This window comes from Tenrec ecaudatus, chromosome 1, assembly GCF_050624435.1.
Source record: "Tenrec ecaudatus isolate mTenEca1 chromosome 1, mTenEca1.hap1, whole genome shotgun sequence".
In the NCBI taxonomy this organism is placed as follows: Eukaryota; Metazoa; Chordata; class Mammalia; order Afrosoricida; family Tenrecidae; genus Tenrec; species Tenrec ecaudatus.
Genome location: NC_134530.1, coordinates 96094974 through 96118917, shown reverse-complemented (window position 1 = coordinate 96118917; position 23944 = coordinate 96094974). Strand labels below are relative to the sequence as shown.

At 47.0% G+C, this 23944-nt stretch overlaps 1 protein-coding gene across 1 annotated transcript in view; it reads left to right on the top strand.

Moving 5' to 3' along the window:
* The first annotated feature begins 901 nt into the window (after positions 1-901).
* The window catches only part of WLS (Wnt ligand secretion mediator), a 128223-nt gene continuing 105180 nt past the window's right edge, over positions 902-23944 (top strand). Inside the window, exon 1 of the mRNA XM_075557285.1 lies at positions 902-1060. Coding sequence (XP_075413400.1) covers positions 955-1060 — 106 coding nt within the window. The 5' untranslated portion in view covers positions 902-954. The remainder of the gene's footprint in view (positions 1061-23944) is intronic.

Below are 23944 nucleotides of genomic sequence, written 5' to 3'. Positions count from 1 at the left end.
TTGTGCGGGCTTCCTTCAGGTGGTGTGGAACCTTAGCAAGGTTTTTTTTCAGATGAGATGATTTTAGAACCAGGTTTCAAACTAACTGCTGGAGCAGAACAAGCTTTCTTTGAAGCGTCGGCCAGGGTCAAGACTGTGGAAGCCCATGGAGCGGGGGATGGTACGAAGCGAGGGCGGTCGCCTTTGGCTGGAGCGCAGGGTTCCTCTGGGGGCGCGGGGCTGGGGTGGAAGTGGTTATATGCCCAGGAACTGAGGCTGGCATCGGACGGAAGGGCGCCTCGCTGAGACTCTGTCTTTCATTTAAGCATCCTGAGGTTTCTTTTTAAATTCCCCTCTGCGTTCCTAAAGAGAGTTCTAACAGTTGGGAGGTAGGAACCATTTCCTTAAGTCACCGTGTAAGTTAAAGGTCTGAGATGTTGGTGAATTTAAATCTCGCCACTTGGGCAGCCAGAAAAGAAACCGTGTGAGAGGTGGCGTGGGGGGAGAATCCACTACCAAGAGCCGCCCCCCGAAGATTCCCATCCTCTCCCGGGACAGGGAGCAGGGCGGCCGCGGGCCGGAGCCCGGAGCCCCGAACTGGCGGGCTAGGGGGAGAGCAGAGAGAGGGAGGAAGGGAGGGAGGGAGGAAGCGCGAGAGGGAGGGAGGAAGAAAGGGAGGGAGGTGGCGTCATGTGATCCGCTTCCCTGCTCCTTTAAGCGTCCACCGGCGGCGGAGCGGCCACAATCACAGCTCCGGGCACTGGGGGAGCCCGAGTCGGCTGCGTCGGGGGAATCCGCGCGGGCGCCTGCCGTCCGGGTCCCATCTTCGCCGCGCTCCCGCACCCCTGAAGTTTGCAGCGCTCCAAAAGGAGGCGAGGGAGGAGGGAGCGGGAGGAGGGAGGGGGCAGCAAGCACACCCTGAAACATTTATTTTAGGGAGAAGAGGGGGGGAAAAAGGAAGGGGGGCGCGTCAAAATGGCTGGGGCAATTATAGAAAACATGAGCACCAAGAAGCTGTGCATTGTTGGTGGGATTCTGCTGGTGTTCCAAATCCTCGCCTTTCTGGTGGGAGGCTTGATTGGTAAGTGCAAGAGCTGCAAACTTTTCCCCGCTCCCTCTCTTTCCGGGCCCCTTCCCTCCGCGCCTCTTGGGCTACTTGTTACAGTATCACTGCCTCGCTTCTATGATCTAATTAGTCCGGCTATTGTGCTTAAGAAAGCCGAGCTCCATGGGGCTCCGTGGGGCACCATCCAGTCTAGTGGCTCAGAGAAAAGGAGGGGAAAAGTTTTGGCCTAGTTTCAGTATCCACTTGAAAGGAAGGAGGTGGGGGGGTGGGGGGGGATCTTAAGCATGGCGACGGATCGCGTGAGGAAGCGCTGGCTTACAAAGTTGATTGCTCTCGCCACCCACACCCCGCTCTCCGTGCTTTTTCCCGCGTTCCCCCCTTTTCCTCCCCGTTCCCTTCCAATCAGCTCCCGGAGGGCGCCCTAACCGACTTTATTGGGAACAACAGAAGAGTCCGGGAACTGCGCTCGGCTCGGATCCCGAGCCCGGTTACGGGGCTGTGGTTTCGGCGCGGCTAACGTCGCCTGGGGTCGGCTCGGCTGGGGGGAGGGGGGCGGCGGGTGGAGAGGGGTGTGCCGGGGGCTGGGGTTTGGGGTCGCGCCCCTCGCGCCCTCGGATTTCCAGCCGGACCCCTCCTTCCCGTCCGCGGACGCGGACAGGTCGGAGCCGTGGGCCCGCAGGCCGGATGGGCTGGGCTGGGCTGGAGCGAGCGAAAGTCCTTGGCCGGCGCCGCGGGAAGTTGGAAAGGTCGGAGGGGAAGAGCGTATCCGAAAGGTGTTGCTTTTGGCCTCCTGCCCTCTCGCGAATCTCCCCTCCACCCATTGCACGCCCCCCCCCCCCAGATTTGGTTGGTGAAGTCCCTGGACCTCCCTTTTGCCACCCCCCCCCCCAGAGTTGACCCCGTAGACACCCCACCCCCGCAAGTGACAGCTCCCAGGCTCCCCTACAGCTCAGGCCCCGGGAGACCTCCCTGCCTTCGGGCACCGCCGGCCTCGGAGCCAAACTGGCACCCGGTGGAGGAAACCGTCTGGGGTACCATCGGTTCGGAAACATTCTCTGCTTTTTCTTCAGTGCCCAATTCCGTCGCCTTTCAGCCACCCGACTGCCCGCGCTCTTGCGCCATCCCCCTGCCCCAAGATTTCGGACATCCTCGCAGAAACTTCACCGCAAACTTTGCAGCAGCCGCGGGTGGGAGGTTGTTTCCCTGCTTCCTCGCAGCGTTGTCAAACTTTGCTGAATGGACCGAGGCCACTGCTGAGCCTTCTCTGTACACTCCTTCCCGAGAGCCCCGCTCGGTCTGCAGGGGACCGGCCCCAGGGAGTGGGGTGAGGGGGCGCTGGCGGCGTGGCCCAGATGATGCCCCTCCAGTCCTGCGAGTGGGGTTTTGTCTGCAGACATCATGGTGGGCACAGATGAAAGGCAGTCTGGTACTGTAGTACCTGCAACATTCAAGCTAATTGTTTCTAAACAAAGGAGAGTGGGAGAAGCGGCTTCGCAGAGGAGAGACATTGCAGGAAACTCGGCCTTTCTCGGTTTACAAGTGTGCCATCCACAAAGTGGAAAGAGTTTTCCAAGCTTCTGCCTTCGATTTAGTGCCAGTAACGTGGTCTAATGCGCCTCATTTTTCTGTTTCTGCCTCTTTTCTGCCGCTCTCACACACACCCTCCCTCTCTCTAACACACACACACACACACACACACACACACACACGGATTTGTCCTTCAGGTTGCTAGCTCTGGTTTGGCTCCCTGCATTCGCCATGTTTCCCTGTATTGGATTTTTCTAGGCTCTAATACCTCCTCTCCCTGGGAATTGGAGGCAGCCTTCTCTGCGCCCTCGCAGTGATTATGCAGCGGTTACAATTACACCTCTTGTCTCCCTTGATGAGCAGTTGCAGTTAGATGCCATTGGATCTTGTGTGATTTCAGTGGCAGACCATAATTAAAATTTCTTGCACCTTGTGCTTTCAGAATTAAATTGGCCTATTATCCTCGCCTGACCTTCATCCTCTTTGAGGTTTTTGCACAAGCCCTGAACCATTTACACATAGATAGTTCCCTGTGTTTGTGTGTTGCATTTGCGTTTTCTAAAGCTGAGCTAGCCTCTAGGAGTCCATTGTCCCCGTCTGTAGTTTTCCTAGGACTCTCTTGGAACTCCAGCAATTTCTGGCATCCCAGCCATCAGAGACAGGCCAACTCACCTGTGGCCGGCGGCTGGACACTGGAGTGACTGTTGGGTCAGAACAGTTGTCCAAGGTGGGGTTTTGTCTGGAGCATATGGTGCCAGCAGTTATTTCTGCAGACCTTGTTTAGTGACCCCCCCAAAAAAATCCGTGACGGGGCTTAAACGTTGTTGCCTGCTGTTGAGCCCACTTCCACTTACAGCGACCCCAAGTGATAAGAGTAGAACGACCCTGTGGAGTGTTCTTGGCTATAATCTTGTTTGCCTGAGAGGCAAAGCCTGTGGGGGAGGAGGGGGAGGGATTGATCCTGGCAAACATTTGACAAACAACCTCATGCTTTAATCACCTCACCATGGGCTCCTTAACTATAGCCATTCGAAACCAAAATCCAACACCATCACCATAGTCACCATGAAGCAGATTTCCTCATCAAAGCTAGATTTCCCTTAAAACAAGTGATGTTTCCCCACCAGTCAGGCCTAGGACACCAAACATCCCTGCAAAGCAGTTGAGAGCTTCACAAAAGGAGCCAGGAGAAGCAGTAAGTTGCAGAGGAGCAGTTTGCAGGCTGGACAATTCAGAGTAAAGTGTATCAACCACTTGGTCTGCCCTTCCCTTGCTCAGTCCCAGAAACCCTCAATGGTGTTCGGCTCTTGCATTTGCAGCAGCCCTGAGAAAGTGAAATTGTCCCTGCTGCAAACTGATCAGAAATGCTTCTTTGTCATTCCTATTGCCCCTGTTGCAAGTAAACGTGGGTGGCAGCATAGGGGGGCAAGGACCTAAAGAGGCCAGGGTCCTGATTAGGAGGATATAAGGACTACCACACTCACACCCACAGCAGAAAAGCAAAACACCAGCAAACGCCATACTAAGGACAAACCATGTACCGTGCCTGTACAGTTGTGACAAACCCTGTACAATGACCATGCCAGTCGGTTACTCTAATAGGCTTCAGTCTGGTAGATTTAATGAGTTAAAGGTGTCTTTTGGTTCTAAATTTTTTTTCGATGCAGTGTTCTGTGACATTTAGACATATGATACTTAGTTGCAGCCTTCTGGTGTTGATAGGGGAATTTACATGTTAGACATAAAGCAACCAAGGGTAATTGGTGTCTCCTGTAGCCAAGTGTGATAGTAGTCTGAGCCCAGTGGTCTTCTTGTGAAGCGTTGGTTTGTTTGCCTCTTCTCTTTCTGTCCTGCATCTATATTCTGCTAAGCCTTTAATGGGCCTTTGCACAAAAGCTTTGAAAAGCAATATCTTATGTGGTAGAATTTGGGATGGTTAAGAATCTATTGAATTATGTAAGCCATGTTTTGTAAAAAAAAAGTGCTTATAGAATAATATATCTGATTGTTTTCTTGAATAATTGAGAGAGCTCCTTAAGCTGTTAACTTCTTTAGCATTTATAATTCATCTAAAAACATCCCTGAAGGAAGAGAAAATCTTGAAAAATATATAGCTTAATATTTATCCTCCTTAAAAAAATCCACAGAAAAGTTCAAAAAATCATTTCCTTTGATTTCATATTTGGTCAATTTAGTTGGCGGAGAGGCGGCTGCAAGGGTGGCAGAGGGGGAGGGGAGTGAGTCCATGTGCCCTGAAACAAGAGTGCAGCCGACAAAAAATCATGAACTTGAGTCTCTGGTTCATTATGTGCAATTTTCTCAGCCTCAAATTAGTGATGTCTGGGGGATATAATGGTTGAGAAAGCAGGTCACTGTTCCCACCTGTTCTGAAACTATTAGGGTGTGAAGATCAGGCCTAGATGAAGAAAAAATTAGCACATTGTTATAAGAATACCCACAAATGAGGAGATTTCAAAGCTGGACTCAAAATAAGTACCAATAAATCACCAATTTTTATATTTCTAGGCAAAGCTGTTGTTTATTTCTCTGGCTTACTTGAGCGGCCTCTTTTGTGTATGTGTTAATGCTGAGTGTGTGTGTTTGTCATTTCTCAATTTGTTTCTAGGATGTATCTACTGTATTGTCCATAATATTGTGCTGTTATTGTTTAAATAGGAACTATTGCTAGGTTTGATTATAGTTCACTCATTTAAGTTTTTGCTACTGTTAGACATATGAAGAGTTGAAGAATTTTAAGACATTAATAAAATGTATGTATAGTATAGTAGGATTTATTTCCTAATGCATTAGGGTTTTTTTTAATACATTAGGTTTTAAGCCTATTCTAGTATTTATTTTTCAATCCTGCAGAATGTGGGAATCTGGTGGGAATTCTAAAAGTGCTAATTAATCTGTCTTCCATTTGCCTATATTTAATTCTCTATTTTGGGGGTAATAGTTCATATTTAACTCATCAAGCCATGTCATTTTTCTCTTTGTTAACCACCATTAATGTGATTTGTAGAAGTACCATAGAACCATGCAAATTCTTGTAAAGGTTTGGGAAACACTTTTAGTAATGGAAATCATATTATTTGATGCATAAAAAGCTAAAGTTTGTTTTGTGTAACAAAATTGAGTTGGTGGTAGTTCCCTGTAATTGATCTTTCCATGTAGTTCATCTCGCTGCTTTTTCTCGAGGTCTGTCTGGCTTGTTGTTGAACTTCCCTTTCTTCCCTGTCAAAACGCTATTTCCCTAAGATAATAGCATTATATGTGGCTTTGTGAGGATTTCAAGTCCCCTGCCTGGATCCCAGCTTTTGACTCAAAGTTTTCTGTAGCTACTTGACATTTTACAATAATTTGGCCTTTCGAATTTTCCTTTCACCCATACAGACTGAAGATAAATGTCTGTGCCTTATCTTCCACATAGAGATGTTTCTGTGGAGATTTAGAACTTGTTGAGATTGTACGAAGGCCGTTAGCTTAGAGCTCATATGGGCTACTTGCCTAACTTGCAAAATATTGAGTTGAGTCTATTGTGTGCCCAGGATCTGCCTGAAATGCTGACTGGAGCTTGGGGAGGAAGGGACTTGGAGCCTGGGTACACTAGAGGTGACGGGGCATTCCTAGCAAAGAGCCCTTCTTAATTCAAGTTTTATCAGCAACGTAATTTCTTATGATGAAGTTTTCTAGCATCAGGATAATCCTCATGTATTTTTGGGAATTGGAGAACATATGAAATTAAAAACTCTGCTAAATATCCCATCCAAGAATTAGAATGCTATTTCATATCTTTAAATAGATATATTTGAATGCCTACTGTGTGAGGGTTTATCTAGTTTAATTTAAATAAAACTCTAGCCAAATGGGTGTTGTACACATTTACATATAAGTAAATCGAGGTGTGGAAAAGTCTAGTAAAATTACTCGAGATCCAAGCTGGGATTGAGCTCCTAGGAACCTGACACCACAGCTGAATTCTCAACCACTAGGTGATCCTCCTAAAGGGGTCCTCGTGGTCCTGCCAGTTAAGCATTGCACTGCCAAGTGCAAGGTTGTCTGTTTGAACCCCCCAGGACATTCCTCAGGAGAAAGATGAGGCTCTTTTGCAGATTTACAAAGTCTCAGAAGTCCATAGTGGGTTGCTATGTGTCAAATTGGCTTGATAGCAGTGGTGGGTTTGGTTTAGCTGATCCTCTAGGGACCCACCTCCTCAAACCTTGATTTTTAGTATGAATTTAAAACTCAAACAAAGAACCCTGCATGCATAAAGACATGGTGAATTTACAACTTATTACTCATTTTTTATTATCCAAAGGAAATCTACCCGTGTTTTAGGGTCTAGCTGTCCATGCCGCGGCAGTGCTCCGTCAAGGCCACGGCAGGACTCTTTGAGAAGTCTGCATACTCGAGTCCAACCAACTTCTTACAAGTCCCAACCAGTCCTGCAATTGTATGAGTCATCCGATTGGCTGAACCTCGGAGTTCTTTAACTATAAAGTGTTTGGGATTCTGCTACTTTAAGGACGATTGCTCACTTTTATTTTCTCAAGCTAGTGGTTTCAACCTAATTGCCGTACATCGGTCTAAGGTGGTGGTGGTAGAGGAGGTGGTGATGGTGGTGGTAGAGGTGGTGGAGGTGGAGGTGGTGGTGGTGGTGGTGTTGGAGGTGGTGGTGGTGGTGGTGTTGGAGGTGGTGATGGTGGTGGTAGAGGTGGTGGAGGTGGAGGTGGTGGTGGTGGTGGTGGTGGTGGAGGTGGTGATGGTGGTGGTAGAGGTGGTGGAGGTGGAGGTGGTGGTGGTGTTGGAGGTGGTGATGGTGGTGGTAGAGGTGGTGGAGGTGGAGGTGGTGGTGGTGGTGTTGGAGGTGGTGATGGTGGTGGTGGTGGTGGAGGTGGAGGTGGTGGTGGTGGTGGTGGTGGTGGTGTTGGAGGTGATGATGGTGGTGGTAGAGGTGGTGGAGGTGGAGGTGGTGGTGGTGGTGGTAGGTGCTTCAAAAAGTTCTTTTAATCCCATGGTCTCTGTCAACTCCCTGCCGATAGACAGTCTTTATTGAAAAATTGGTAGTCCTTGATTTTGGAATGGCTGTCAAGGCAGGAAATACTCATGTGGTTTCATTTCAGTCTTACTCCTCCTCCGCAGAGTTGACACCATGGTTAATACACAAATGAGCTAGCAATCCATGGTGCAAGCAGAGAAACTGCCGAGAAAATCGCCCTGCCGTTTCCACCTTGATGGTGCTGTATTTCTTCACTTTCCCTTTGCATCGAGCCTAATCTGAAAGGATTGCTAAATTACAGAAGAGCATGTCGTAGGCTTGCCTGTTAGAATAGAGGCATACTGACGTTTTCTAGCCTTTGCCCGCCTGCCTTTCCCTGATCCTTCCCCACCACCGGTACCTGCTCAGTCCCTAATTCAATCTCTTGTGTAAGGGAGAGAAAGCAAGAGGAGGATTGTTAACACGACTAGTTTAGGCCACGGTGGATCCTGGGCAGGGTTTGGCTCTGTTGTGCAAGGGGTCGCCTCTTGTCAGGGGCTGATTAGATGACAGATAGTAACAGAGAGAGTGATTTGGTTTACGGATGATGGGCTATAGGGGGTTGAGGATATATTGGGTGATTATAGAAAGCACTTTAGATGTGTTGGTTGATTTAATGCTGGGGACAACCCCAAGAAGCGGCAATGCTGCTTTCTGCACCTTTTCAGATGACGCTGAGGCCATTTTAAGGAACTTTTTCTCAAGTTACGGACATGCTAAATCCAAGAGCTGGCCTCACACCCATGGTGCTTGGACTCCGGAGCCATGTTCTTAAGCTCAACGCCACTCTCCTCCCATTGTCCCTAAGAAGTAACGGGGAGAGTGTGCTAGGCTTCGGCACACATTGTACGGCAGGCAGACAAGAGCTCAGTCTCTTCCCTCTCTGCTCCCCCTTCCCCACTCTACTCAATCCCATCGCTGGGTGGTTACTAACCCTTGACCTAACGCCCTGTGAAACCAACTCCTGACCAGGGCTGTCAGGTCATGTTGGAGAGCACTGGACTGAGAAATCTACAGCCTCAGCTCCCACTGACAGAACTTGTGATCTCCGCCACGTCGGGCTCAAATGAAAGGTCTTGGGGAGGAAATGCGCAAAGGATGGTTGATGCTGGTTGTTCGGAACACGTGTTGGAATGAATGTCACTTGGCCTTGGTGTACACAATCGGGCCCTTCACGTAGTTGCTGGATGCAGAAGGGAGGAATGGAGTGAAGGGACGTGAATGGAGAAAGTAGAGGCATGCTAGGTGAGAAAAACTAAAGCGGTGTCAACATAGGGACCATCTCTGCAGGACACCACAGGTGCCGAGTTAGGGTGTCTATTTGCTTTTCCTGGTTAAATCCTACGCTTTCAACCTCTGCTCCCTTTTGTCTCTCGTCAAAGTTCACTCATCCTGTTCCCTGGCAAAAGGCATTCTTCTTTAAGGGACCCACAGGAATGAAGTTGTTATCAGGTGCTGTGGGAATGGTTCTAACGCACGGCAACATTGTTACAGTCACTGTATCAATCCATTTCCTTGAGGCACTTCCTCTTTGTTTTCCTGGTCCACCCTCTGCTTACCAAGCATGATGGTGTCCTTCTCCAGGGACGGGTCTCTCCTACTAATACATCTAAAGTCCATGAGATGAAGCGTCTCTATCCTCATGTCACGGAGCGTTCTATCTGTGCTTCTTAGCACACAGACATGGTCAGTCTCTTGGCTGTCCCTGGCTTACTCAGTCGTCTTCCCCAACACAGTAGTTCAAAGGCATTTGTTCTTCAGGATTCCGTATTCCTTATCCAGCGTTCACAGGTCTATCATGCGAGTCAAAACACCGTGGCTTGGAGCAGGTGTGCCGTGGTCTTCAAGTGACCCCTTTGTTTTTGTGGCATTCTAAAGAGATCTTTTGCAGCAGATTGGCCCAGTGCGATGCATCATTTGATTTTCTACCTGGAAATTCCACAGGCATTTCCTGTGGATCTAAGTAAAATGAAATCCATGACAACTTCAGTCTTTTCTCCAAATATCACAGCGTTGCTTAGTGGCCCAGTTGTGAGAATTTCTGTTTTCTTTATGGTTGGTGTAATCCATATCTCATTGTTCATCTTCTTCTGTGTGTGATTCATACCTTCTTGGCTTTCAGCCAGCAAAGTTGTGCCATCTGCATATTGTAGGTTGTTTATGAATCTTCTTCTAATCCTGGTGCCGAATTCTTCATATGCTTCACTTTCTCCAATTATTTGTTCAGCATAGGGATTGGATAAGTATGGCAAAAGGACATAACTCTGATACACGACTTTCCTGATGTTAATATGCAGCATTCCTATGTTCTGTTATAGCTGCCTCTTGAGCTAGGTATAGATTCTGCATGGGTCCGATGAAGTGCGTGGAATTCCCATTTTTGGCACCGCTATCTATGATTTGTTAAGATCCCCACAGTTGAATACTGTTGCCTACTAAATGACACACAAGTTAATATTTTGTATTCTTTGCTTTCAACCAACATCCATCTGACACCAGCAATGATTTTCCTCATTCTATATTCTCCTCTGAATCTGGCGCAGGAGAATTATAGAACCTTTATTCACTTCTGTCTGGATATCCTGGGTTCCTGCTGAGGCTCTGTCCACAGGTACTCATTGCTGCGCAAGCAGGTGACTGTAAGAAGAGAGCAGATGATATGTATTTGGGCAAGGCTCTGTGCCCTTCCTTTAGAAAGAGAACAATCTGTAAATGGCTGACTCCATTTTATTCAAGCCCCAGATTAATAAGGCCAAGCTTATAAGAACTAGTTGAGGGCTATTTTATTGGAGCGAGAACTATTGGTTTTAAGGCAGCATGGTATAACGGAGGAAAACTCTGGCCTCTGCAGATCACCAGTGATTTCAAACACATCACAAATACTCCCTGTCCTCCTCCCTCAACTGTCACTGGAAAAAAAAAAAGCTCACTGCCATCCAGTCGGTTCTGACTCTCAGCAACCCTCTAGGCCTACAGTAGAGGACAAGGTGCGACTGTCTCTGTGGGTTTTTGGGACGAACCGTGGAAGTAAAAAGCCTCATCTTTCTCCCGTGGAGCATGTGGATGCTAACTGCTGATACTAGCAGCCCCATCTGTCCCCGGGATACCACCAGAATGCTCCGTGTGTCTGGGATAGGACCCCCTAACCCGTGGGAGATTAAATATCACTGAAACCCCTTATCTAGCAGACATGACACAATGAACTGAGATTATCGTGGAGCACCTCCGTGAGCTGACCTCACCAGGTAGGTAATTTTTCAAGGGGCTTTTTACTGATACAAACCATCTGCCGAGCCTCATAGACATCGGACTTTTCTTTGTGTGCCCCTCTGGACCTCAGATCTGAGAAAGCTTAAGCAGGGTGTTCTTTGTTCTGGTCAAACACCTCCAGACTCAAGCTTAGCAGTGACCTCAATCCCTGAAGTTGTTGGGCAGGAGGAATGGAAATGACCTGACTTGGAGTTGAAAGGGCAGCCAGCCTGCGTTCTGCAATAACGCCCGTGTTACAGCCGAGCGTGCCATCAAGAGCACACTGGAGAGAGCAACACTATTGCTGGGAACCGGGAACATGGGCTGAGACAAGCATCCTCCGAAAGTAAGGCCATTGTACTTCCAAGAGAACGCCTCCTGCTTCCCCTCCGGCTTCTCTATTGCTTCCACTTTGTGCGTAACTTGAGCAAGGCTTGGGTGTGCCGTTGTCTGCATCCACAGTAGTTGGGACAGTTTCTTCAGGAACTTATTTTCAGCAGAGCAAGAGAGGAATGTGGTGACATGAAGATCAAGAAAAAGACAAGGAATCTATTACATGTGTCCATCCAGAAGGAAAATGTCTAGGATTCCATAAGGCAGAAACCTTTCTGGGTGATATCATAGGCTAATATAATAATTGATTCATTCATTGTTGCTAGATGCCTTCGAGTTAATTTCAATGTAAACAAACAAACAAGTAAAATGAACTCACTGCCATCAAGCTGATTCCTTCCCAGACAGAACCTATAGGACAGGGTAGAACTACCGTGTGGGTTTCTGGGCCGGAACTCTTTACGGAAGTACAAAACCGCATCTTCCACCCTCGGAGCAGCTAGTGATATCAAACTGCTCTCCTTGTGGCCAATAGCCCACCAAGTAACTACAATGCCACTGAGACTCCAGACTGCAACTCACAGTTACCCCATATAACAGAATAGATGACCCTAGTTTTCTTGGAGGTGATTGTTACAAGTGCAAATTGGCAGGTCTTTCTTCCGCAGAGCAGCTAGGAGGGTTTGAAGTGCTAGCTTTTTTGTTATTAGTTGAACCTAAACCCTTTGTACCAGCAGGGCTTCTGATTCCGCCCTGCAGGTGCCTGATCTGAGGGCAGCCTTTTGAATCCACTGTGTCCGAAGCCTTTGCTGTTGTTGGGCCCGACTGGAAGCTGTGGATCTAGTCAGTACTATAAATAAGAAAGGGCCTTAGACTCTATCTTGTTTTTAGGAGGAATCCGGAAAGAAGTGACATGCAGTTCACACAATCGGAATTAGAAGCCGGAGCTTGGATGCTCATGCCAGACAATGCATGATCCTCTGACTTTCCTTGGGACTGCCACCTGATGGCTGCCCAAGGCCATAGAGCTAATGCGCAGATAATTCCCAACTCCCGGTTCTTAATGCGCTATTAACTTTCTGCTGTTGGAAAATGCAATAGCAATAACTGTAAGGTCTTGATATTTTGGGTTGATTTCTAGTAGAGAGGCAGAATTAGGAATAATGTTATGCTGGTCTTTGTGGATTTTAAAGAATGCCATAGAACAGCAGTTCTCAACCTGTGGGTCGTGACCCTTTTGCAGGGGTCGCATAAGACCATCGGAAAACACATATTTCCGATGGTCTTAGAACCTGAGACACCACTCTATCGTCTCCAGGCGGGTCGCCCACATGCAGATACGCCCACGAGGAGTACCTGGCGTGAAGACTGTTACCTAGGCTACTTCAAGACCAAGTTTCATTTATTTGCCATAAGAAATAACTATTTCACAATCTAAAATTACATACTGTTTTTGTGATTAATCACTATGCATTTGTAACCATGAAAATTCATCTTGAATATCAGATATTTACATGACGATCCATAACAGTTAAAATTACAGTTATGAAGTAGCAACAGAAATAATGTTATGGTGGGGTTCACCACGACCTGAGGACCTGTATGGAAGGGTCGGGCATGGGGAAGGGTGAGAACCACTGCCTGAGAACAAGAAGAAATAGGAAATAAACACCTCCTAAATTCCTATCTTGCTTACCGAGGGTGTGGCACATTCCTTCCTCTGGCTTGGGGACATGTTGTCAATTTAAAACTCAAGGGAAGAGTGGTGGGGGGGGTGGGGATGGGACGGAAGGGGAATTGGGAGGGCCCTTCACACACACACACACACACACACACACACACACACACAGTACGGCCCTTACCTACCCAGCAGAAAGGGCAGTTCACAGGTTTTAAGACTCCACCAGTCCAAGGCTTTCTTAAGTGTGAATCTATAACTGTGGGGGTCATAAGTGGAGTCATTCTGAAGTTGTACTGAGCTGCCCAGAGGTGCGGGGGTGAGGGGTCAGGGGAGTGAGAACCCCCTATTTTTTGGTGTGGTTTGTGAAAGCCTTGACACACTCCGTATCCTGGTCTCTGCCATTTCTTCACCCTGGCAATAGTGGCAAGCAGGGAAGTTGTACTGCCCAAATAGAGTGTAAAATGCCCAGGACTTTGTGACTGGAAAGTATTTTTTTAGGGACGTTTAGGCGCACACTCTTCTTTGGCCTTTGTCTTTGCTGAGACAAAGCAGAGAGATAAAGGACCAGGCTTCTGCTCCATTTAATGCCCCACAGTCTGCCTGGCTGTCGTTAGCCGGAAGGCATCTAGACTTTGAAGTCTCTGTTTCACATGCTTGCCTTCCGTGATCACAAGCAAGATGCTGGCCTCCATTGGGTCTTAAGCCCAGTTTTCTGAGTGCCAACCCAACCTGTCTGAGGGCCTTTTTTTCCACTCTGGTTCCTGTATATTTTACCTGCTCTCAGGTAAGTTGTAACTTGCCCGAGAGCAGAATGCCTCGAATTCTTGTCTCTCTCTGTTCTTTGGAGCTAGTTCTGGCTCGTGTGAAATGGGTTCCGAGGTTAGCCCAGGCATGCCTGGGCCAAGAGAAGATGTCGATAAGAGGTTTGCTGAAGCTTGGAAGAGACTCCATCCGGACCTTGCTGCCGCCTGTAGAACACAGTCCTGGACTTTAAACGGCTCCGCTTCTTCAGAAATGGAAGGGGAGGCGGGGGAACGTGGGGAGTTTCTGGGACAAATGTAGTACCTTAAGTGCACGTTTTGCCATCCTTCCCCACCCGTTTTACAGAAGGTTCCGGTTCTGGAGTGCGGGTGTTTCATCCGTACCATCATTCTTGGAACGTGCCTCAATAGAAGAGCCTTATTCAGTGACAGCAGAGAATGGTCAATTAAACAGAAACAGGGTTAAGCTGCTCAGTGTTTTTAAAAATATAAGGGCACTTAGGTCCGCCTTTCAATGCTCACGTTTCTTTTTTAAGACACAGAACTCACCAGTTACCTTCCTTGCACTTCTGTTGAGAGAGACTGAAAATGTGGTCCGAGGGAAAGATGCAGTGTTATGTTTGGAGCTGGAACCCAATCACGATAGTCTGTGGCTAGGAGACAGTGGGATTTCTGGGTGCAGGGAAGTGGTTAACTCTCCCTGGATCTTCACTTTAAAAAAAAAATCATTTTATTGGGGGCTCATACAACTCTTATCACAATCCATCCATCCATCCATCCATCCATTGTGTCAAGCACATTTGTGCATTTGTTGCCATCATCATTCTCAAAACATTTGCTTTCTGCTTGAGCCCTTGGAATCAGCACCTCATTTCCCCCCTCCCTTCCTGCTCCTACCTCCCTCATGAACTCTTGATAATTTATAAATTATTATTTTTTATCATACCTTACCCACTCCCTTAACCCACTTTTTTGTTGGCTATACCCCTGGGAGGAGGTTATATGTAGATCCTTGTAATCAGTTCCCCCCTTTCTACCCCACCCTCCCCATATCGCCACTCCCAGCACTGGTCCTGAAGGGATCCTCTGTCCTGGATTCCCTGTGTTTCCAGTTCCTATCAGTACCAGTGAACATCCTCTGGTCTAGCCATATTTGTAAGGCAGAATTGGAATCATGATAGTGATGGGGAGGCGGGCGGCAGCATTTAGGAGCTAGAGAAAAGTTGTATGTTTCATTGTTGCTACCCTGAACCCTGACTGGCTCATCTCCCCCACCCCCGTGACCCTTCTGTAAAGGAATGCCCAGCTATCTACAGATGATCTTCCCTTTAACTAACTCTTCTCACAAAACAGACTGAATAGACCAACAGAGTACGTTTAAAGGCTATCTATCTGTTGATGACTTGGGCTTATGATAGGATTTCTTATTGTAAGATTACAGGGAATGGTCAGTCTATACACAAAACATGATGTTGGCTCAAGATTGTCCACAGGGCGTTTCTGCTCTATCATAAACTACTTATCTTTCACTGAAAGAAATCAGAATTCTAGTTGATGGTGTATGGATTTATGGTTGATGGGTGGGCATGATCTGGTGTATTATCTGTTTACTATCATTGAACTGTCTTTATAACATGATTGACCACAGATATGCTGTGAGATTCACTTTCTTTATTTCAAAGACGTGTTTTCACTAGGTGTTTGTAAATTTAAAAGAGTACGTGAGTTACATGGGGACTTGAATGTGGTTGCTAGATTAATATATGTGAACCCCTTCTGCCACTAATTAATTAGTTTTTAAAAGTCTTCCAGTAACTGGTAAGTTAGTTCTGTTTCCTCGTGGATTAGATAAATTGGAGATTCAGCAACCTTGCCTGAGAGTCTTCCTATTAAGGACAACCCCTGCTACCAATGGTCTAAGATGCATGCCATTCACGAACTTGGTATGTGGTTAATTTATTTCCTGATTCAGCTAGTGGGAGCATTCCCCGAAGTCTAGACCTAATTTTACAAGTCTGTCTTTCTAAATTGTGGGCCAGCATTCCAAGACTTTTGGTAGCATAGAGAAGCCCAGATGGCAGGATCTTTAAGTGGATATTTCTCCTTACATCGAACTATTCCATCCATGCTCGCTGCAAAGCAAATCCCAGTTATCCTCTGCTTCACATGATAAAATTGGAGCCACCATCTCCTGGGAATAGTTTTGTTTCGAGAAGGAATGTAAATGACAAAGATCTTTGAAAGTCAAGCTTCAAGGGAAAAAAAAATGATGAAAGAAACAACTCATTTCCCCTTATGAAACATTAACCAGTTCTGAAACATCTCCTGGAATTAGAGTGCTATATTATAAAAAGTTTAAGCAACAACAAAATAATAATGATTAGCCTTGAACCTGAGTGAGCCCATAGACTACAGGAGAGCACAACAAAACACCAGTTGCTATGGCTTTAATCCTAAGCCATGGTGACTCTGTGTGTACAGAGTAGGACTGCGCACCATAGGGTTTTGATGTGATTTGTTGGGGGGGGATCAGGGGGGAGCAGGTAACCAAGCCTTTCTTTCCCACACACCCTGGGGTGGGTTGGGGTGCAGTACACAGGAACTCCAACCTGAGGGCAAGGGTGGTCTGGTCTGCCTCCTCAATGTCTCCTGTGCAGTGTAAGTAAATCCCTTGGTTTCTGTACCTATTGCAGAAGTAGCTAAAGTGTTTCCACTCCAAAGTCTGTTCTGTGGTCCTGAACATTAGCTGCTGGTCAATCTTTGATCATTTAAGTGAGGCGGGTTCACTTTCCAATACGTACTTGAATTTAAAGCATGGTTTGTTGTGTTTTGGGAGGGAGTGGCCTCACTGCTTAAATTTCTAAAATCAGGCCATTTTTGGAATGAGAAAGAAATCTTCTCCTAATTATATTGTAGAAACTAAACCCCAAGGAGTAAGAGGTTAGTTTTTGAATGGAAGTTTCCACTAGTGGAGAGCTTGACTATCACTATGTATTGAGGTGGGAGAAATGTGAAGCTTTCAGAGTTAATAGTTTCAGAATCCCACCAAGGCATTTCTTTCTGTCCCATCGCTGGGGGCTGGGGGCGGGGGGGGGGGGTGGAGTGGGTGGGCAGTGGTGTCTGACCTGACTGTATGGCAATGAGTTTGGTGTGTGAGTATGCGTTAAGGAGACTTGGTGGCACTGTGTGTAAAGTGCTTGACTGCTCATCAAAAGAGCCGCAGTACAAATCCACCAGTTGCTCTGTGGGAGAAAGATGTGGCAGCTTGCGTCTGCAAAGATTCAACCCAGCAATTCCACTCCGAAAGACTTGAAAACAGAGAGTCTAAAGGAGACTTACACTTCAAAGGTCATTGTAGCTCTAGCCACGATAGGCAACGGTTAGAAACAGCCTACATGCCCATCAAGAGCTGTATGGATAAACAAAATGTAGCACATGCCCAGAATGGAATGCTACCCATCCAGGAGAAAGGATGTCTTGAGTCACACCTGGAGTTTGAAGACATGCTGAGTGAAATAAGCCAGTCACAAAAGGACAAATATCGTATGGCCTTACTTCCATAAAAAGACAAGAAAAAGCAAGTGTGTAGAGATCAAAGTTTATCATGGCTATTAGGGACAAGAGGGAGGAGAAAGGTGTTGGTAAATGATGATGGAAAAGAGCATACTGATGCAGGGCAAGGTCACACAGCTGATTACTGTAGTTGATGCTAATCAGTCAGATACCTGTACAAAGTGGAACTGACAAAGGTAGGTGATGGTTACGTATACAATCACTAGAGTCACAAAAAGAGAAACCCAGGCTGGTTTTGTACACCCAAACACCTCATGGGATATCTAGGACCTCACTTTGGAGGTTTAGGGTCATGGTTTTATGGGACATCCCAGTCAATTGGTCCAATAACATGTTAGTGCTTCCGTTCTACATCCCAGTTCTTTGTTGCATGCCAGGGCTTTAAAGGCTTGCAAGTGCCCTTCCAGGGCACACCAATTACTCTGCATGCACCTGGGGCAGCGGAGGGGAAAGGAGAGTTGGAACAGCAGGAGGGTATGGAATGGGTGCCAATTGCTTCACTGAATGCCTGCCTCCTTTGCCGTGAGAGGAAGGGGGTGGGGGTCTCCCACCAATATGGAATATTGTGATGAAAGGTTCTATAGAATCGTCCCAATCAAAATGGGGACTCTGCAGAAGAGAACTTCACATTCTCATGGACTCTAGACTTTCTTGAGCCTTGAAGGATGGGTGAACCCCTGAAACTAATGCCTTGAAATAATCTCTAAATATTAAACTAAAACAAAGATCACCTGAAGTGATCTTAACCTTGAAACAGTAGTTTACCTTAATTAGTGAACAAGGTCTGCCTAGAGCATCCTGTCTTTTAAGAGTTATCTACATGGATCCAATTGACAACAGCAACTTGAACTATTAGCTCAGAATCATAGAGGGCAGTAAATCTAAGTTAATAAGGGGGGAACAAGTATGGAAATGAGGGTAAGAATGGTGACCCAACTTGAAGATTCTGGTCAATGGCGCTGAATTGTATAAGTAAAATAGTTGAATTGGGCTATGCTTTACTGTGAATGAGGAGACATGGTGGTGTTGTGGTTGTGAGTTCGGCTACTAACTGCAAAGTCAGCAGTTCGAAACCACCAGCCTTTCCTACGGCAAAAGGTGGGGCTTTCTACTCCCATAAAGAGATACCATCTTAGAAACCCAGTTTTGCAGTTCTTCTCTGTCCTATAGGGTCACTATAAGTCACCATTGACTCGGTGGCAGTGAATTTGAGGGTGTGTGTGTGTGTGTGTGTGTGTGTGTGTGTACATTCTTATCAACAACAGCAAAATAAAATTTGGAAGAAAAACAGATTAAGAAAGTAGAGGAGATAAGGATACTCCACAGGATTAAACTAAGCCCAACCCACTGCCAAGTTGATTTTTCCTCCCGGGGACCTGGTAGGACAGAGTAGAAGTACCTCAGGGGATTTCTGAGGCGACCCTCTGAGGAAGCAGACTGTCACGTCTTCCTTCTGCTTCCTGGCTGCTGAGTTCAAACCAGCAACCGTTGGGTCCATAGCCGAGCACTTCCACAGGGTGACAGCTGGACTCCTTTCCGTAATGATATCCTTTCTGTGGGATAGTTTCTGTGTACTCAGTTCTACAGTCTGAGACAGAAGCCACCGAATGGCCCTGTGTGATGGTGCAGCAAAATCAGCTATGGTATGGCTGTTAGGTGCTGTTAAGTCGATTCAGACTCAGAGCCCCCTTGTACCCGAGCAGAGCGGCCCCACACGGTTTTCGAGGTTGCAAGCTTGATGGGACCAGATCGCAGGTCCTTCCCACAGAGCCACTGGGTGGATTCAAACCGCCGACCTTTGGTGAGCCACTGTGCGACCAGAACACCTGGCAGCTGTTGTGTCTGGTCTGTCCTCGGTCCTAAAGGTAGAGCTTTGACTGTGGCTGCTCAGGAAGTTTGGTGGCAAGAAAGCGACCAGGTACGTGTGCACGCCTTTCCAAATGCTGAATATTCAAATAGCAATCAAGTGATAACGGGCACGTCGTCATTTACCACCTTTAAGGATTAAACGGATAGCAGATCACCAAACCCTTCTTCCGAGGCCCCTTTGTGTGGCCAGCTGGCGAGAGCATTAACTGCTTGCATCGCCCAGGGACTCAGGGGTCTCCTAGGCTGCTCAGTTTCCGACACAACTTTTAAAGGATGGAAAATCATCTACCTCGGCGTCTCTTCAAGGCATTTCCTGGGCTTACGTACAGTTGTTCTTCGAGATCAATAGTGCATTTATGATGTCAGTTTTCATAACGTGCCTTGACAAGAAAGCATAATCAATACAAATGCCCACCCACCTCCGCACCCCGTCGCGTGCAGCGTGCGGACGAGGTGGGTGGGCATGAACTCATCCGCAGTCTTCCAGCGTCCTGAGTGGCGCCGAGACCCGCTGCGCTCGATGTGTGCCCGCGGGCAGGGCGGAGTGGGAGTCTGGTGCTTGGCAGTGCAGCCAAGCTGGGGGGTCGGACCGAGACTGAAGCAGCAGATGTACGGGGAGAGGGAAGGTCGCTAAAGCCAAGGGGACAGCGACACAAAAGCTGGACTTGGATGCAGCGGAGAAGGGTAAAAGAGGTGGGCACAGAGTTCAGACCGTGAGGGGAAGGGGAAAGGAGTCCTTCCTACCCTGGACCATTGTGTGTCCTCCGGAACTGGTCGCTAATATAAAATCAAAGCCCTTTGCGCTGAGGCTATTCTGATTCCTGGTGACCCCGTGTGCTTCAGGGCAGGACTGTGCTCTCTACGGCCTTTAATGGTGGCCACTCTTCGGAAGTAGATAGCCAGGGTTTCTGCAAAGGCACGTCAGAAAGGATCACCACTCTCAATACAGAAGTTTTTTTCTTTTTGTTCTGGATACGTTCACTGCTCTCAAAGCTGAATGGAACTGCTAGAAATGCGAACTTACTGTCCTAACTGTAAACAATAGCTTTGCTTGTGGAAAGATTGGATTCAATCCCCCACTTTTGGGCTGTGTGTTCTTGAACAATTTCCTTAATCTCAGAGCCTCAGGTCCTTTGTTTCTCACATGGGAAAGTAGCATTCAAAGTGCTTGTCCATATGAAAAAAATAATAAGTTATAAATTATCAAGGGTTCATGAGGGATGGAGGGTGGAGGTGAAAAGAGTTGATACCAAGGGCAAAAGTAGAAAGAACATGTTCTGAAAATCATGATGGCAACTTATGTACAAATGTGCTTGACACAATGGATGGATGGATTGTGACAAGAGCCCCCAATAAAATGATTTTAAAAGAAATGCTTGTCCGTGACAGGGTGCTCTGTGAGTCCAGTGGTTAAAGTGCTCGACTGCTCAAGAGAAATGTTGGTGGTTCAAACCCACCAGCCGCTCCACCGGAGAAGAACATAGCACTCTGCCTCTGTAATGGTGCATCGCCTTGGTACCACTGTTAGCCAATTCTACTCTGCCCTAGGGTGTCTCTGATTCAGGAGTGATGGCACAGGGCTTGGTTTGGGATTTGGTCTTGTGAGGTTATGTTGAAAAAGGAAAGAAACCTTTTATTGGAAAGGTCTCAGGTGCGTTCCTAACAAACAGCAAACATGTAGCAATACAAGGCATGGCTGTACTATCAGTCATATTCTGTGAACCTGGGAATTCCATTCTGGAGACGATCACTTCTCAGGAGGCCTTGGGAGGCTGGTCTGCTTGGAACCTGGCTATGTGGCTTCAGGGAATGATAGGAAGCTCCAGAGTCTTGTTTGAATGTAAACTTTGCTTGTTTGAATTTAAAATCCAGTGACTCGATACTATGTTGATATATTTTTTTAATTGTACATGAAATTTTGAGTTGGTAAGTGTTGTGTTCTTCTACTTTTAAAAAACAATTTTCTTTCAAATCTAGTAACCAGAACCATGCATTCTCATCTCCTCTCAAGCTTTCTTTCAGACCACGGCCTGTGCTCAGTGATGTCAAAATAATTTGTCCGAAGGAAAAAACAGCTCCTCCCGTAACCACCATGATCATGAAACCATTCCGTGTTAGTCTTCTACCCCTTTGCCTCTTGTAATCACATCGCTCCAGTCCTGTGAGAGAGCAGTGTGAGTGCGGTCAAGTCCAGCCAAGGGCTCAGGAGCGTATTGTTGCTGCTGCTCCCCCCAAGTGCGTGTTTATCTGGGATGTGTAGGAGTCAGGTCCTCTTCATCTCCTGCTAAACTTCTCTCCACTATTTCCCTCGGCCTTGCTTGTGGAGCCATTGAACCATGGGAAATTCATTTTCAAAATCTGCTTAATTGCTGTGAGACTTTTAATTTGTTCTGGATGATGGTACTAATGTCTGGGAACTGGGACCGCAGCCCTCCAGGGTTGTTAATTCAATCAGCCGCTGTGCCCTTGCCATGCCTAATGAAGGCGGGCCGCCCAGCTCCCTCTCACAAAGGCTGGGTCCCTCCTGGCCACCTCCTCATGGAAGAATAAGAGGGGCCTGCGGCAGGTCGAGCTCTTGGAGCAAATTGCCCAGGGTGTCAGCCCGCATTATCCACAGCCCTGGGCTGTGCTTCCCCCAAGACCCTGCAGCAGGTTTTTGTAGAAGCCCAGAGTGTCGAGGGTGGGTTTTGTGCACTCCGTCTTCACACCTGCCACTCTGCGACAGTCTTTCACAGACCAGGTCCCGTGGTGGCTCCGTCTGGAAGCTGGACAATCGTCAACATCGCCCGTAGACTATTGAGAGTGCCATTAACCAGTGGCGTTTTCCATGGCGAGACTGCTGAAAGCTTGCTCTGTCCTCATGATAAATTAGCTTGTTTATTCCTCTTCTGCTTATTTCTATCCTGCTGTTGGTTAGTGTAATGAAGCAGAAGTCCATTGTGCGTGTTCATTGGGTAGTGATCCTCTGGCTCCAAAGGGGGTAATTGAGTAGAAAGGCGAATGCTGTTGGTGGATGGGAGAAGTTAACACCACATGAGGTCACCAGGCTTCAAGCTTTAATCAATGTGGACACAATGCAATTGAGATTTTGAAAAGGGTTTGTTTATAGTGGGGGAGTAGGGGTCAGTAGTTAATTTGAAATGCTGTAGGTGTGTTTTCCTTGAACCAAGAAGGTGCAGAGCATGTACCACAGAGAATTGTAAATATCCGCAAGGGAGGGATGTAAGTGGGGGCAGAGGCTCTAAAAAGAATGGGCACTTAGAATTCAGTGTACCGATTACTCGCCCATCTGTGCTTTATTTCAACGTGTACCATTCTGCAAGGCGAGAAACAACCTGACCAAGAAACACTGTGTAAGTCCATAGCACAGAGACTGGAAGGCCTTTGGATTCAGGCAGAGCCCTCCGAAGAAATTCATTTTCTATAAAGCTAAGCCCTGTTTTCCTTTGGGAGAATATTTTAGTGCTATAAAACATTGGCATTTGTGTCTTAATTCTAAAAGACTGTTTACTTCTCCAAAATGTATGACAGCCTCTAGGATTTTAATTGTAGCTTCAATGAGATAATGAGAAATCCACTCACACCTCTGTTTGTCCAGGCTGCTGTAGTTTACCATTTCAGGGTTTCAGTCTAGATCAGGCAGCCTATCTTCATTTTTTATTATTTTTGGCATTACCCCCATTATTTAAAATCCCTTCCCCCATTGTTTAATTGCTTCATTTCAGTGCCTAGAAACACCCTAGTTATTTAGTCACTCCCCAACCATGTTGGAAGTAGAGAGGTTCCTGCCCTTTGGCTGTGGGGAGCGCTTGCAGCAGATAGAGGAAAGAGAGCAAGGAAAGAACATGGAGGTTCTGGAGGAGCAAAAGGGGTGATATGGACTCTCCAAAGGTTATTGAATGCGTTAGGTTGTTGGTAGGTGACCGTGAGTCAGTTCTGACCCATAACAACCCTATGCCCGACCGCAGAACAAAACACTGAAGGTCCTGTGCCCTCCCCACGATTGTTCTTTGCCCAAGCCCTCTGTGCAGCCCGCGGTGTCAGTCTGTCTCTGAGGAGCTTCCTCTCTTCTGCTGTCACATCGAGTGGCCAAACCTATCCCCGATGCCTCGCATTGGTACAGTACCTTTGTCTTTCTTCAGATCATTTGCATAGAAATCATCTCATTTGATCTTACCAATAACGCTCCGAGGTAGGCCCAGCGACCAGGGGTATTAACTTTTGAAAGTTACAGGAAGAAGATGGCAAATAATAGAGTTTATCGTGAGTTTTGTTTGGGAAAGTAGTAGGTTAATTTGTGGTAGGAAGAACTCTGGGGATTTGAAGATGAATTGTTACTTAATTATCAGACGAAGCATGGGAAAATGTTTCATATATATGTCATTGTATATTATCCAGCCATTACTTTTTTAAACCATTTTTCAAGACAACTAAATGGTATCTCTAGGCCACTTCCTTTCCTTTCCCCTGTAGCATTCAGCTGATCCTGTCGGTAATTGTTGAACAACTCCACAGAGACCATCTTTATAAAGGAAGAACACATTTTAGCCCGAGAAGGGTGGCCAGAGAGGAAAAGGAAACAAGTCTACCAGGTGTATGGAGTGAATGCAGTGTGGTTGCCAACTGCACAACTCCTCTGGGTGTGAGAGTCCCCTGTATGGGTGTCCCATCAGGTTACTTAATCTTCTGGTGTTGACACATTGTCTCCAGCTGGGGAACTACAGCAGACAGCAGTGGGCAAGCCTTTCTGGTAGTTCAGTTCTTATGCACATCTTCAGTTGTTTTCCCAGCAGTTTCGCTTAGGTGAAGTACTAACCGGAGTCCATCTATTTTCACAAGCTTATTGGCTACTTACAGTCTCCTCA